At 49.4% G+C, this 14,377-nt stretch overlaps 1 protein-coding gene across 3 annotated transcripts in view; it reads left to right on the top strand.

Annotated features, from left to right (window-relative positions):
- Positions 1 to 14,377, top strand: part of CDH23 (cadherin related 23) — a 124,327-nt gene that overhangs the window by 31,159 nt on the left and 78,791 nt on the right. For all 3 annotated transcript variants that reach the window (XM_072339472.1, XM_072339470.1, XM_072339471.1), the window contains exons 4-6: positions 605 to 747; positions 2,296 to 2,343; positions 2,546 to 2,638. In XM_072339472.1, coding sequence (XP_072195573.1) covers positions 605 to 747; positions 2,296 to 2,343; positions 2,546 to 2,638 — 284 coding nt within the window. The remainder of the gene's footprint in view (positions 1 to 604; positions 748 to 2,295; positions 2,344 to 2,545; positions 2,639 to 14,377) is intronic.

Here is a 14,377-nt window from a genome sequence, read left to right as displayed (position 1 = left end):
TGCATTTCAGCACCTCTGCGAAAGTGTATTGAAGAAAGAATAAAAATGCCCCACAGGAGAGGAGACGAGGGGCAAAACTGTATGAAAAACAGCTCTGCAAAACATGGCTCCAAAGGCCCAAAGCTTCTGCCTTTGTACATGACAGACATAATCCTGCTGTTATTGCTGTCCTAGTCATTCCCAAGCATTGCATTTCCAACTTCAAAGAGAAACCAAGAGGAAATGCCAATATTTGTGGCAGCGTGGTTTGTGGCCCCTCACCTTAGAAGGGTCGAAGATTCTTCCAGCATTTGTGGTGCCCAGGATGGCTGGCAAGCTGAGTATTTTCAGGGTTTTGTAGAGCCACAGAACGCTCTCAGTTGAAAAAGCCCTTCAAGATCACCAAGCCCAAACACCAACTTGGCCTATCAAGTCCCATCAGCAAACCACATCCCTTTACTGCCACATCCATATCTTGGACTCCTCCAGGGATGGAGACCCCACTACTGCCCTGGGCATCTCATCCCAGTGACTCTCCATGAAGAAATCCTCCCTACAGCCCAGTCTAAGCCTCCCCCTGATGATTTCAGCATTCCACTGATGATTTCTTTTCTCTGTCTCACAGGCTCCTCGGTGACCCAGCTGCTGGCCCGGGACCTGGACAACGACCCACTGGTATATGGTGTGGTTGGTGAGGAGGCCAGCAGGTTCTTCGCTGTGGAGAGTGTCACTGGAGTCGTCTGGCTCCGGCAGCCCCTGGACAGAGAGGTAACAGAGCTCTGCCTGGGGTTCTCCCCATCTAGCTGCATGCAATCCAGAAATCCAGGCATAGAAAGCCATCAGAGAGAAGTGGTAGGAAAGGGGGAGCAAGTTCTTGTACGTATAGGGGAAAGTATGAGTTCAGGGGAGAGAGAAAAGCTTGGAAAGGCAGAGGGAGTTCCAGCAAGATAAATGATGCAGGGAGAGGGAAAATAGAGCAAAAGAAGAAGGAGCCAGATGTGTTGAGGTAAAATGATTATTATTTTTTAAGGTTGTTTCACTCCCACGAAGATTCAAAGGAAAGCGGTTTTTTACCAAAGAAGAAAAGTCCTGAGCCCATTGTATGCTCTACAATGAGGGGTGTGGGCAGGCATGAGTGTGGCAGATTTCTCTGGTTATTTTGTCTACCCAGTTCTTAAGGTCAAATACTCAATAGGGTGTTTTTTGTCTCCTGCTTTTCCTTCCTTCCCCACTGCCTGTCCATACCTGAGCAGAGACAGCAGGGTGGATGTCCCAGGAGTGGAACTGCCCTGTCCCTTGTGCTCCAGCCACAATGTCTGCCTGCAGGCATCACCCCAGACAGGAGACGGGTTGGATTAACCAGTTTAGGGGCCTGGAGGTGGTGTACTGGGCAAACGCAGTGTCAGCTGGTTCCCAAACCCTTCTGTAGGATGAGCTGCTGCCCTGCTGCAAGCAATGCTCCCAGTCTGGGTACTGACAGCTGCTGCTTGTCCCTGCGCCACTCTTATTTGGAATAAATCACCCTGGGCTACAGCACAGGGAGCTGCTTCTCACTGCTTTCCAGCTGAGCTTTGAGCAGGATCATTGTGTGTTATTGTGCTCAGTGCTTTAACCACAGCAGGGACTGGGGTGCAGAGGGATGTGGGGGACCAAACCACTGGGTAGATACGGTGGTCAGATCTGGGCTGTCCATTCAGTTTCATTTCTTGGTAAAACATGAACAGCATAATTGCTAATGGGAAAAAAGGTTGGGAAGAACAGCCCTGCCTCAGCTAGCAATATCCTGCTCCTGACACCCAACATTCCCCTCTCACCAGTGTGTCTCTCACCCCAGCACCTGTGACTGTAATACATCACAGTTTCAGGACAAGCTGTTAAATCAGTTAAAGCAGCAAAGGGGCACAGAGGACTGCACGGGGATTATTGAATGCGTTCAGGGGATTTCAACCTGTTAATTCCCTGTGCTTATCCCAGTGCTCTCAGCAACATGGTATCCTGGGGGCAGGTATTTTTGGGAAGGAGGCAGCAGTGCTCTGGGAGCTCAGTTGTGCACTGAGAGATGAGGTTTCCTGCATCTTCCCAACCTTAGCAGGGTATTTCTCAGTGCTGTGAGTCCGCCGGAGCCCTGCTAGCAGCCGTGCTTCTCAGCACTTATCCTCAGCAGAGGTAATTGCACTCAAGCGCCCCTTCTCTTCTTTTGAAGGTCCTGAAAGCATTTTGCATGTAATAATATTGGCTAAAAGTCCCAAGCCTGCCATCTGCAGATAAACACTCCAGTATCTTTAATTATATGTTTTTCTTCTCCTTCCCTTTCAGACCAAGTCAGAATTCACGGTTGAATTTTCTGTCAGCGACAGCCAGGGGGTAAGTGTGACTTCTCATTTCATGGTCTGCAGCGTGGGCAGAGGGGAGTGGAGAGGATGGGTCACCCTAGTCGTGGAGAGCGGGTTGGGGGCAGCACCAAAGCAAGCCAACAAAGGGGAAAGCAGCCACCAGCTCCAAGTTAACTCCTGAGTCTGTGCATAAGGCTGATGCCAACTCACTGTCTTCATCCCTGTGGCTACAGGTGATCAAGGGAACGGTCAACATCCAAGTGGGAGATGTGAATGACAATGCACCACAGTTCCACAACCAGCCCTACAGTGTCCGCATCCCTGAGGTAGGTGCCTCACTGCGCGGTTGCTGTTGAACATTCCATCCTGGATGTGGGAAGAAGCAAAATGATGGGGTCTGTGGAAATCAGGGCTTTTCCTGTGGGGGTCTGGAATGACAGAGGTGGGAAATGAGGGCCTCGAATGCCATAGGTGAGAAGGGACCGGCAGAGGTCACCTGGCCTAGCCTCCCACTAAAACAGAGATCATGTCAGATCAGGTTGCTTGAGGCATTATTCAGCCCAGGTGTTGAATATCTCCAAGGTTTCCGTAGCATTCTGCCATGCTCTATCAGTGCTGGCATCTTCTTGTGGAGAGCTTCTGCACCTAGAGCTCGGTTTGGCAGAAATGCCCCTCCACCTGCTGGTGCTAGGAGGACAACAAGCTCAGGGCATTGCGTTTGAAGTGGAGCATCCCATATTCTCCTGTGGATGAAGCTTCTCCTCTTGTTCCCTGTTCCTGAGCACATCTCAGGGCATGAATGAGGTCAGGTATGTGTGTGTGTGAAATCAAGCAGCCTCCAATGGTGGAGAGGTACAAACAACTGCATTACCATGGTTTATCTCATTGTGATGGGCTGGGTCCTGCTCACCCTGCTGCGAGGACAAGCTCTGTGTTAGGCAGCCTATGATGTGGGAGCCAGGAGCTTTCTCCCGGGTGGCATGAAGCCAGAGCCATTTCTTCTCCTCCTCGCAGCACGGATGGTGCAGAAATGACTTGGCAGGGGCTGCATGAGCTGCTCCACACTCTCACATTTCTGCCTGGACTTCTGGATGCCAACAGGTGCATGTCTTTCATTACTCTCCTTAAGAGCCAGTATTGGAAATTTTCAGGTTGGGTATTAGGGAAAATTGATTCTCCAAAAGAACAGTGATGCAGTGGCACAGGCTGCCCAGGGAGTCACGATCTCTGGACATGTTGCAGAGCTGTGGAGATGTGGCACTGAGGGACATGGACAGATGGGGGTGTGCTGGAGTTGGGCTAGGTGACCTGAGAGGGTGTTTTGAGCCCAAGTGGTTTCATGATTCTGTGAGTCTATGGTGAATCCTTCCATGTGTCAGCCCTCAACCTCTGTGTCAAGCCCAGGGAGCAGGGAGAGCAAAGGCACTGGGTAGGAAATGAAGGCTGTGAGTGCTTGGGGCACAGCCTGGTATATCCCCCCACGTACCCACTCAGCCATTACAGCCATGCTTCTTTAGAGGTCGGCCTAATCTAATTATAAGGCAGTGTGTGCCAGTTCACAGTTTCCATCCATGATCTTTAAGCAAGGGCACCAACCAGAGGTAATGAGCCACAAACCCATTGCTCAGCCAGTGTCCTGCAGGCACTTCTGTTCCTCTGCTGGGCAGACAGCGTTTCCTTGGCAGCTTGTGTGCAGGCAGGGGATGGATGGGGTCCCTCTGATGGCTGCAGCCCACAAGAGAATGGGCAGGGACATTGTCCATGCAGTTCTCGAGGTAGAGGTGCTGTCCTGATTTGGCTGCAAGCAGCCAAAGCTTAATGTGGGCACAGGAATCAGATAGAAGACAACGCTGTCCCCAAGCTGTCCCCGTGCTCTGACAGACCAGGGCCAGCAGCAAGGCTGCAAGTTCCCAGATGTGTCTCAAAGACCACCTCTGGCTAATGAATGAATGGGGATGGGAGCTTGGGAATGGAGCGCAGACCAGCAGAAACACTTGTGGTTTTGCATAGACTGGCCCTGTGCAGAATTGGCAGCTAATGAGGGTTTTTCTCTTTTTAATTTTGAGATAAATGGATGTATCGATTTGCAGTTGTCCTAGCTAATGGAGCAGCAACAGAAAGGCCATTTAAACCTCGCCGCTATTGTGCAGCGCTGGGAAAGTCAAAAGAAGTGTGTGCATAAATAAATGGAACATGAAGTAAACTGACCTTTAAAAACAATACTGCCTCTAAACACCCATCCCAGCATTTTCCGCAGTCTGCTTGATTCGTGAACATGAATTATTTGGACACGGGCTGCCGTTCTCCAGCACAAGATGGGGATGAGGGCTGTGGGCATCTGACTTTACCCCGGCTCTGAGGGCGTAGTGCAGCTGCTGCACATCTCCTGTGCTCAGCAGGTCCTCACCACCCCCGCCCCCAAAAAAGCAGAGCATGGGCCAGTGCAGGACACAGGGGTGGCTGTGGCATAATGACACATCCCATCTGGGTAAGGGCAGGCCGCTGGCTGCTTGTTGGGAGGCAACGAGGCAGCGCGGACGCGCTCCAGTCTGTAAAGAAAGGGGAATCCTGCTAGAATTGGCAACTTAATTCACCAAGCTGGCCTCGACAGAGCTCATTAAGTTCTCGTGTATTCATTTCAGGCTAATGGCTGTCATGCTGACTGCTGTTTGATTTGCTGTAATAGACTTTTATGGCTTTCCAGTTTGCGAGGACGTGCGCACCGTGCCCGTGCCCCATGGTGCTGCTGGCGTCCATCAGTGAGCCGCTCTCCTGCTTGCTGCACTGACCTTCAGGGCTCACGCTCCTCCTGCGTGCAATTTCACCTCTCCCATGCCCTCCTCATCTTCCCCCAACCCTCAGGTACTGTAATTCTGGGAGTCTTGGAGCTTGGCTTTTGAGTCAGGGAAGATGTGCTGCCGAGCCTGCAGCTGGCTGGTGGGGCAATGCCTCGGTCCCTGACAATTCCAATCTGCTCTGTCTGATCTGTTTTTACATTTCACTGGGTCTGGAGGAAGCCCGGTCTCTCTGGGTTGCTGTGGTTCAGCAGTTTTACATGGAGCAGATCCAAGCCCATGCACTGGTTTTGTGGTTCCTGGCATTGAGATGGGGCTAGATCCTTGGCCCTGGTTTCCTACTGGGTTTTCCCATCCCACTCCCCAGGCATGAGGCCCTTGGAGAAGCATGTAGCCCAATTATGACTTTGTGGTGAGCTCCACTGCTTCCAGGGTGTCCCTAGCCCAACATCTTGTGTTCTTCAAGACACCAATGCCCTTGGGTTCCAAGGCTGTCATGTGGGGTGATTCTGAGCCTGTTGGCCAAATTCAAGCCATGGCCTTGTCTCCAGAGCATCAGCAGATGTCATGCACTGACAGAGTTTGCTTAATTGTGCACTTACTTGTTCGGGAACTTATCCTCAGGGATTTTCCTGTCTTCTGAAAACCCTCTTTTCTGTTGTTACCTTTAATGATTTATGAAGGAAGGTGTGTCACTGGGCTACATCTTCCAGCAAAAAGCTGTCCCCACCAAGAAGTACCTCTGACTGGCTAAGTGATATTAATTACAGCAGGACTCTTTTCCAAAGACATGCAGATCATCTCTACACACCACCTACTGATCTGTGCAAGGCTCGTATATCATCCCTGAGCTTCTCCTCTGCTGCAGAAGGTCTCTGGCCTCCCTTTCATCTTCCAAACACCTGGAAAAAATGTGCTCCTCTTGTGTTTATGCCAACAACAGCAAGAGGTGAGGTGGGAGAGGCTGCACCCAGCATCAGTTTGGTAAAGGCCAGCTTGCAGGTGTCACACCTCCTGCACTCAGCCCCATTTCCCCCTTTGTTTTAATGGTGACACGTAGACACTTGCCATCGGCAGTCACTGCTGCTTGGAAGTGGCCTGCGGGACTGAGCTTTCATGGGCCATCACCAGTTACCATTTGCATCCTTAATATGTCAGTGTGGTGAAAGCAGCATTTTTATGATGCTTTTTTTTTTAATAGTGGGGAAAGGGGAGAGAAAGGAGGGGACCATCCTGCCCTGTCCCGTTACACAGACTGGAAGCAGGCCGTGCTGGCTAGTGAGCAGAGATGAGGAGGACCAGAGAAAGCCCCCAAAGCCCTAGCTGTAATTAAAATTATTATTTTTCTTTAATGGTAATAATGTTGGTAATTACATCAAGTTCCCTGCCATCCTGCCCAGGAACCTTCAGGGGCTCGTATAACTTTGTAGCAATGGCACTGAGGGCTGATGTTGCGCATACGAAGCAGCTGCGATTAGCACGAGCTCTGGCTGCAGCCCGTTGGCCGTTGCCTTGCATTCACCAAGACACCTTTCAGGTTATTTTCCCCTTTCTTTAAACAAAGAGGCTTTGAACTGAAGGCAGTGATAACAGAGCTGATAAGAACGGTGTTCCCGCTGCACACTAAAGCGGTCTATAATCATTGCTGAGTGCTTTCCTTCCTCGTTTCTTTTTCCCCCTCTGCCCTCTGTGTTTTTTTCTCCTGCCTGTATGCTTCCGTGTGAAGTCGGGAGCGGCACAAGTAATTTACGATGAATAATTTACCCCCCAAATCCAGTTTTCCCCTCCTGCCACCAACCCTGCACACAGAATCCACAGCGTATTGAACTCCTCGGCGGCACTTTCCATGCAAATTCATTTATTTATGGTGGTGTTCTGTTCCTGTTTTATTCTTTGTTTCTTTGTTTGTAACTTGCTGGAGAGACGAGAAACAAATCTGTGAATTATTCAGGCTCTGCTCATTAAACATCACTGGCCAGAAGCATGTTGCTTTCCTGTTCTGGGTAGCCGATGCAGCTCATCCAATCGCTTGCACAAGGAATTCCATTCCAGCCTCTCTTTTGGGGTGTCCATACTAGTGTGGACAAAATACGTAGGTTAGAATGAACTCGATGCTCTCTCTTTGGCTTCAGGGATCTGGTCTCCTTGTGTTTGCTGTGATGCTTTTCCTCTTTCCAGATTTTCTGTGTTATTATTTTTGAGAACCTTTAATTACTTTCCAACTTTGTCCAGCAAACTGGTGGAAGCAGAGCCACGTTTGAAGGGTCTTCCTTCTCTTCAGCAGCCTTAAAAGCGGGTATACTGCCCATCTATTAAAATGCCATCTCTTAGCTGGATGAGATAATCTCTTCTGAGAGGGTTTCATCTGCTCTGTAATCACTAGGTAGGAAGTAATATCCCTCAAAGAAACCCAGACTTCTCCCTCCCCTCTCCACCCCAGCCCTTGTGATCTGCTGAGATGGGGCCATTTCTATAGATTGGATGTTAAAACACTTCTTTATATGCAGAAAATTGCCAAGTCATGATTTTGGTGGCCATGCCGTGGGATGCTCTTTCTCATTTGTGATGGAGTGTCTGCGCTGTGACTGTCTCCTGGAATTTGCAGGCAGGGACCACAGGAGCTCAGAAATGTTCCAGGTGTCAGAGCTTGCTCTGCTGAGCTTCTAGAGGTGGCTGATGTTGGAACCTGATGATTCTCTGGGTCCCTTCCAACCCAAGCCATTCTGTGATTCTATGGTGGAATGCCCTTTGGCATATTGGCTCTGAGTTCAGTTTGTGGTTATTGATTGATAGATACCCACTTCTGCAGATTGAATATTAGGAAATATTTCTTCTCTGAAACAGTGATGCTGTATTGGCACAGGCTGCCCAGGGAGCGGTGAAGTCACCATTCCTGGAGGTGCTGCAGAGCCGTGGGGACGTAGCACTGAGGGATGTGGGCAGTGGACAGATGGGGATGGGCTTGGATTGGGCTGGGTGAGCTGAGAGGGCTTTTCCAGTTTTATGATTCTGTTATTGTATGATCCTCCCCTCTGAAGGTCGCTGGCATGTGAGTTTTGGTTGTTATCAGCCATGTGTGCACTGTGATGCCAGATGGAGAATGTCTCAGGGTCCTGGTGACATCCTGAAGTTCCCCAGGGAGGGGGCAAGTTGCTGTCTGGCAGCCCATTCCTTGGTCTGGCAGAACAGGAGACCCTGGGCCTTTAAAACACGTGCCCGAGGAGTGAAATGAGAGACGCAACAGAAACTACTGGGGCGGAAAACTCCAAATGGCGTGGAAGTAATGCGTAAAGTGTCCTGGAGATAACAGTCATTTCCACGAGGCAAAACTTGGGCTGGCTCTGGCTGGATGCTGCAGTAAGGAGGGGAGGGGGGGCAGCCTGGAAATTAGAAATAGTCGTGCTGCTCTGACCAGTGCGGTGCTGGGGTGGGCAAAGGGATGGGAAAGCAGGAAAAGGGGGGAAAAAAGCCCATTTGGAGATGGAAGGAAAGTCAGTGTGGGGCAGTGAGCAGTTCAGTGCCTCTGCAGAGCAGCGGTCTTGCTGGGAAAATGAGGTTCACATTGCTGGAGAAATCATTTTAGGGCACAGGGAGGAAAAGCAGTGTACAGAAGCAACAAACAGCTTGGATGGGGGTGGGAAGGGTGGCTTGGGTACAGCCTACAGACCTGTAGGGCAGTGACTGCAGCCAGACAGAAAGCATGGTGTGGGGAGACCCAGGACGACACTGTGGTGACTCCAGACAGCCCTTTAACAAAGCACTGGATGTATTGCCATTGCAAACAGTCCCACCAGGCCCTGCAGGAGGAGAAAAGTGTGTGAGCAACACCTCTGTGCTGTAGGGGTCCCAAACCCATTCCTGAGCTCCGGGTGCCACTCAGGATGAGTGGCTCAAAGCTCTTGCCAAAGGCAGGGGTTTTTTTTACAGTAAAAATGCTGGTTTTGGTTAAGATGGGAATATTTAGGGGAGCGCTGCCACCCTGACAGGAAAGCTGTGCAGAAGTGGCGCTTCAAAAGGACGATAAAAACCGCTCAAGCAGTAGGTTCAGTCCAATTTCTTTTTCAGAACTGCGTTTTATGTTTGATTATTTTGTGATGTCGGGGATGGTCGTGTATAATAAGTTCTCTACCGCCGGTCGTATTTTGTGGTAAAATAACAGAATAAATCAGTCTCTGTATTCTTTGAAATAGTTATATATGAGCGGAACTGCTCACATCGGTTCCATTACAAATGGGAGGAATTTGATTGAGGAAATGGTTTCAATCAGTGTTAGGCAGCCATTGCCTAATTTCCACCATTAATTGCTGTTGAAACTTATAATGCCTTTGATTTATTTTGTCAGTAGGTGAATAATGAAGACAGCATGAGAACTGAATATATGGGGTTTGAGGCATTTTTGCTTTAAAAGGAAAAGTCTGAAAACTTTAATTCTGAGGATTTGTTGCATAGGTGACTTGAAGAGCATGTTTTTCCCCCAAGTTCAGATCTTGGGAAGTGTTTCTTAGCTCTCTCTGCTTTGATTTGCACCTCTCTTTTGGGTGTTCCTGGCAAAATGGGGCGAGCAGCCGGTGCTGCACTTGGCTTCAGGTGGAGCTGCAGTCCTTGGCTCTGCATGTGCTTCCTGTAGGTGTTGCTCTGCTCATGGAGTCCGCTGCCACCATCCCCAGTGCCGCAATATTGACATCAGCCCCGCTCCCTTCCGAGCGGCAGAATCGGGCAAATGTGCAGGAAATGAGCTTTGCAAATAGGCTTTTGCAGTGTCCTTGCCTCCTCCCAACCCTCCCCAGCTCCTGCTGCGTCTCTGACACTCCGCCTCACTCTCCAAATGTCAGCCTGTGCTCCTTCCCATCACAAGCAGCTCGCGGGGTGGTCTGTGCACACGCGTGTGCACGTGCATGCAGGGTGTGGGGGAGAGCTACTTGGTATCTCAATACTGTGCATCCAGTAGGGGTTGGTTCCTGGTATGTTGTTTGTCCATCTCTTTTCAGGGGCTATTTAATCGTGCATCTCATATCCTGGTCCTTAATCTCATCTGTGATGTGGGTAGGGCTGGTGAGGTCTTGAGAGCCACAGCAGCAAATAACTCTTGCTTCCAGCCCTGCTGGAAATGCTGTCAGCTGGGATTGGGCAGGTTTTCCTTCCCTTGATGGCACCTCAGTGTCTCTGCCTTGCAGAATTCATTTCTGAGTGCCCTGAACACACAACCTTCCCAAGCTGCTGGGTGAACAGTTTCTCTACAATGTGATTCATCACCAATCCATCATCATCATCCTCTTAACCCTTGCTTCCAGCAGCAGGGTGCCTGGCCAGGAGAAGAGCAGGAGAGATGGGCAGCATGGGGCAGGATGCAAGTCGCGTCCCTTCTGCACGTTCGAGCTTGAGGTCGGGCTGCGGCAGGCATGCTTTCTTTGGGTTTTGGTTAAAAAGCCTCATCGGAGCGTTATGGAATCAGAATGTGAAGGGTAATTGAGCTGAAAGCCATTCTTTTCCCTCAGCCAGCACCGCGGGAGCCACCATGCGCCCGCAGAGGCCGCTCCAGGAATCCTGCTGATAAAGCACAGGTGGGGAGAGCATCCCCCGGCCACATCCCCTTGTCTCTAACCCATCCCTTGTGCCACAGCTTTTGGGTGGGCACTGGATGTGTTCCCGTAGGGGTAACATGGAGGAGTTCAAAAAAAAAACAAAACAAAAAACAACACCCCCCCAGAAAACCTCAAAAATTAAAAGCAAAAGAAGAAAGACAAGGGGAACCTAACTATTCTAGGTGAACATCATCATCGCACGCAACCACGAGGAGTGTTTGTCGCTGCTCTGGTCCCTTGTCTCTCTAATGTGTGATGAGTACACAGACTTGGAGTGTGGCTGGCATGACCACCAAGAGAGGGTTACCAGAAGACCCTTCCAATTTGGACCCCGAGCCCCAGCATGCAGCCTGCAGCTTGTCTGTGCTCCTTGTCGCGCGTTATTGATTGCCGAACAGGCACAGCTAAGTGCCTCTCATTAATATTTGTTTTGGTCTTTTCCCTGCATTCCGATGAGCAGAGGAGATGCTGCTTATCTCTCTCCTGCAGGTTGTCTTTCTAGAGGATTCCTCTGGCTGGTGACAAACCTGGGCTGTGTGGCCGCCCGACCCACCGCTGGGAGGAGGGATGGGGGAACAGCTGACATGAGATCTTGGGGGCTCTGCAGAAGGAATGTGTGGAACCAAAATTAGCATGGCATTACGAAGGAAAAGCGTGCCTGACTTGCACCGTGTAGCTAAAATCTGTATTTCTAGGCTTGGCTTGGTTTGTATATCTCTAAAAAGGAAGGCTTCCATGGTGCAAAGCTCTGTTTCCTTTCATCTCATATCCTCATTCCCTTTTTGTTAGGCTTGACTTCAGCTGGTCCATCCCAAGCCATTGAAATGGTTTGGAGTGATTTCCAGCTATTCAAGGTGTTCTCTCAAGAACTTAGGTGCAGCTCCTGAAATGAGAGAATTCTTGTGTGCCCAGAAGTAGGGAAGAAAGCTTCTTTAATATGGTTGCTCCTCTGGCTTTTCATTGGTGAGCTGGGTTCATGTCTGCAGTGAAGCAATATCAGAGTCCGTGGAGCATGAAAGGCTGCATTTGTTTGTGGGCTACAAATGAAGACCTGTCAAAAACCTTTTTAAGGCAGTGACAGAAGTTTTCTTTTTCATGATACATTTAACTGAAAGGCTTTGCCTCCCAGGGAGGCTTGGATCGTCTCTTTCTCATTTTCCTCAAATTTGGAAAAATATGGAGGGCTCAAGATGCTCTTCTTCCATTTTAATATCGTTCCATTTATTATTATTAGAGCCTTTTGGTGCGGAGGTTGGATCCTCTGGTGTGCTCCTGCTTCTGGGAAATAGCATGCCCAGAAGTGAAGGGGTGATGGGTTTGGGGAGAGATAGGCGACAGGACTTGTGGGGGGTTTGTGCTTGAAACACAGGCTTTGCCAGCTCAGCTTTGGGAAAAGGGTACAGATTATTTCCATTGATTTGGTGTCGGGAGCTGTTTTTCAAAGGGTAAATGTGTTTATAGGATTTCTGTCCTTTTGTTGTAAGAAGAAGGACGTCGTTTCTGGACACAGGAGTTTGCTAGAAGAGTGTCACATCAGCTCTTCATCAAGGTGTTTCATCTTGCAGTCCCAGTGCCAGGTGTGTGCAGCAGGGCAGTACTCACAGCCACCCGCTGTGGCTGAACCTCGTTCTGGGCTCTGGGCAGGTGTTGGGAAGCTGCTTTCAGGTCCCACAAGCCAACCTTCCCATTCCTAGCCATGCCTGCGGCTTCTCTGTGCGTTCCTGAAACATCTGCCCGGCTGTAGGTTTTGTGAGGTGATAGGACCGTGCGTGCACAGCACAAGAAGGGGTTGTCAGAATGGATGGGATCGCTTTTTGCTTCTGGTCTCAAATCAAGGGCTGTCTTAAAGCATTTCTGGGGATGTTAAGGAATTGTCACAGCCAATGTTTTCATAAAAGCTTGGCAATTTGAATGCTTCCCTCCCTGTAAATCAGATACTGTGAGAGGATACGTGATGCAGGCTTCATGTGAGCGTGGGCTGATGGGCTCCATCGTCGGTCCGGAGAGGTCTCCTCTAACTCAGGAGCTTCTGAACCATGGCTGCAGGGACATTCACAACTTACTCACATTTACAGCACTTCTAGAGGTAGAGGTGAAGCAGTGGTGGCCTGCTGCAGGCAGGTGTTTTATTGATCTCTTGGTGGGGTGGCAACTTGTAAATGGGACCTTTTGTGTTTCCCTTCCATGAGAGCACACATAGGGAGGTACAGGTCCTACTATGAGTTCTGTTATGCAGGCAACAACCCCATCCCAAAGTATTGCTTGCCTCCTCGCTTCTTCCAGCAGTGATTTTTCATTGAGCCAGGTGTTTTCCAGCTGTAGCTTTTGGGTTGGGATGAAGGAAGTGCTTTCACTCAATAGACCTGTTATCAGGTTTTTCCATTGCCTATTCCCTTTGGGTGTGGTTGGGGGAATTATTCTTTTTAACAGATTATTCCAATGTCAGATATGGGTTCAAAAAGTCTGGTTGGGGGGGGCTTGGTTTTGATGCCAAGCAAAACATTCTGTTTCTGGTCCCCTCTCAGAGTGGGATGGATGGGTAGATGGATGGATGGAAAGGAGGAGAAAACTACAAACCCATGGTCCATTGGTAAACTTAATGTCTTAAGTTCTCATCAGCCCGTTTTGCTTTCACAAATTTGTGAAACTGGGGGCTTTGTTACCTCTAAACTGTCTAGCAGCAACTTTTCATGCTGTCTTTGCTTCACACATGCTTCTGTTCTGCTATCAGCACCAGCCGAGCCCTGCTGGTGGTCCTGCCGGAGCTCCGGTGCTGAGAAAGGTGCCAGACAGCTCTGGGTATTTTAAGCAGCGTCGCTTTAATTCTAGCACATAACCTGTACCACTTCAGCCGTTTGCACGTCTGCTGGCTGCTGTTTCTATTTCAGCTGGAGCTGGGGCCACACGACAGGATTATTTTCTTTCTCAGTGCTATTTTGCCTTTATTTCTCCGTGATGTTTGTCAAGTCTCACGTTTCTCATAAGCGGCACTGGGAGCGGGGTTTGGGCCTGGTGATGTGGTTAAAAGGTGGGGGGGATCCAATTAAGACAGACCCCCATATATTTCCCTTTCAGCTGAGGGCAAATTGAGCTGCTGATTCCAGAGCTTCCTAAAACGGCTCATCTGAAAATGAATTTTGGCCTCTCAAAGTTCAAGCATTTATCCTGAGCCAGAAATATACACAGATTTGCTCTCTAATTTAATAAAGTCATCCAAATAATATGATTTCTCCCATAACCATCGTTTATGTTTCACAGCAAAATGATAATGAGAAAGTCATTAGAAGTAATAAACAAAACAAAACCCACACAGCAAATCCTTCACTGAGCCTGAGTGATGGGAAGAAGAGCTGCATCTGAGGCTTAGACCACATAATATTTGCCGGGTGCAGCTGTTTTTGAGTAGATGCGCTCTTGAAACATTATTTAACTTGTTGGGTCTCAAAGGGATTTTGGTGCCAGAGAAGGTGAGCAGCAGCCAGCGGGGCTGCTGTGGGTTAAGCACTGCAGTGCTGCCAAGCCAGGGCTGCTTCTCTTACCTCCTTGTGCTTTGCTTATAGCTGGTCATTAATGGACTTCATTCCTTCTCCTAAAGCCTTGTCATGACTTGGACAGTGTTCTGATTTCCTGGTTAAGACTTGGGTCAAGTGTATGTTGGATGTGTAGAGACCAAAACTATGTTGAGGTA

The sequence above is a fragment of the Excalfactoria chinensis genome, chromosome 6 (assembly GCF_039878825.1).
Source record: "Excalfactoria chinensis isolate bCotChi1 chromosome 6, bCotChi1.hap2, whole genome shotgun sequence".
NCBI lineage: Eukaryota > Metazoa > Chordata > Aves > Galliformes > Phasianidae > Excalfactoria > Excalfactoria chinensis.
Note: the sequence above shows the minus strand (reverse complement) of the source record. Positions and strands in the feature narration are given on the sequence as shown.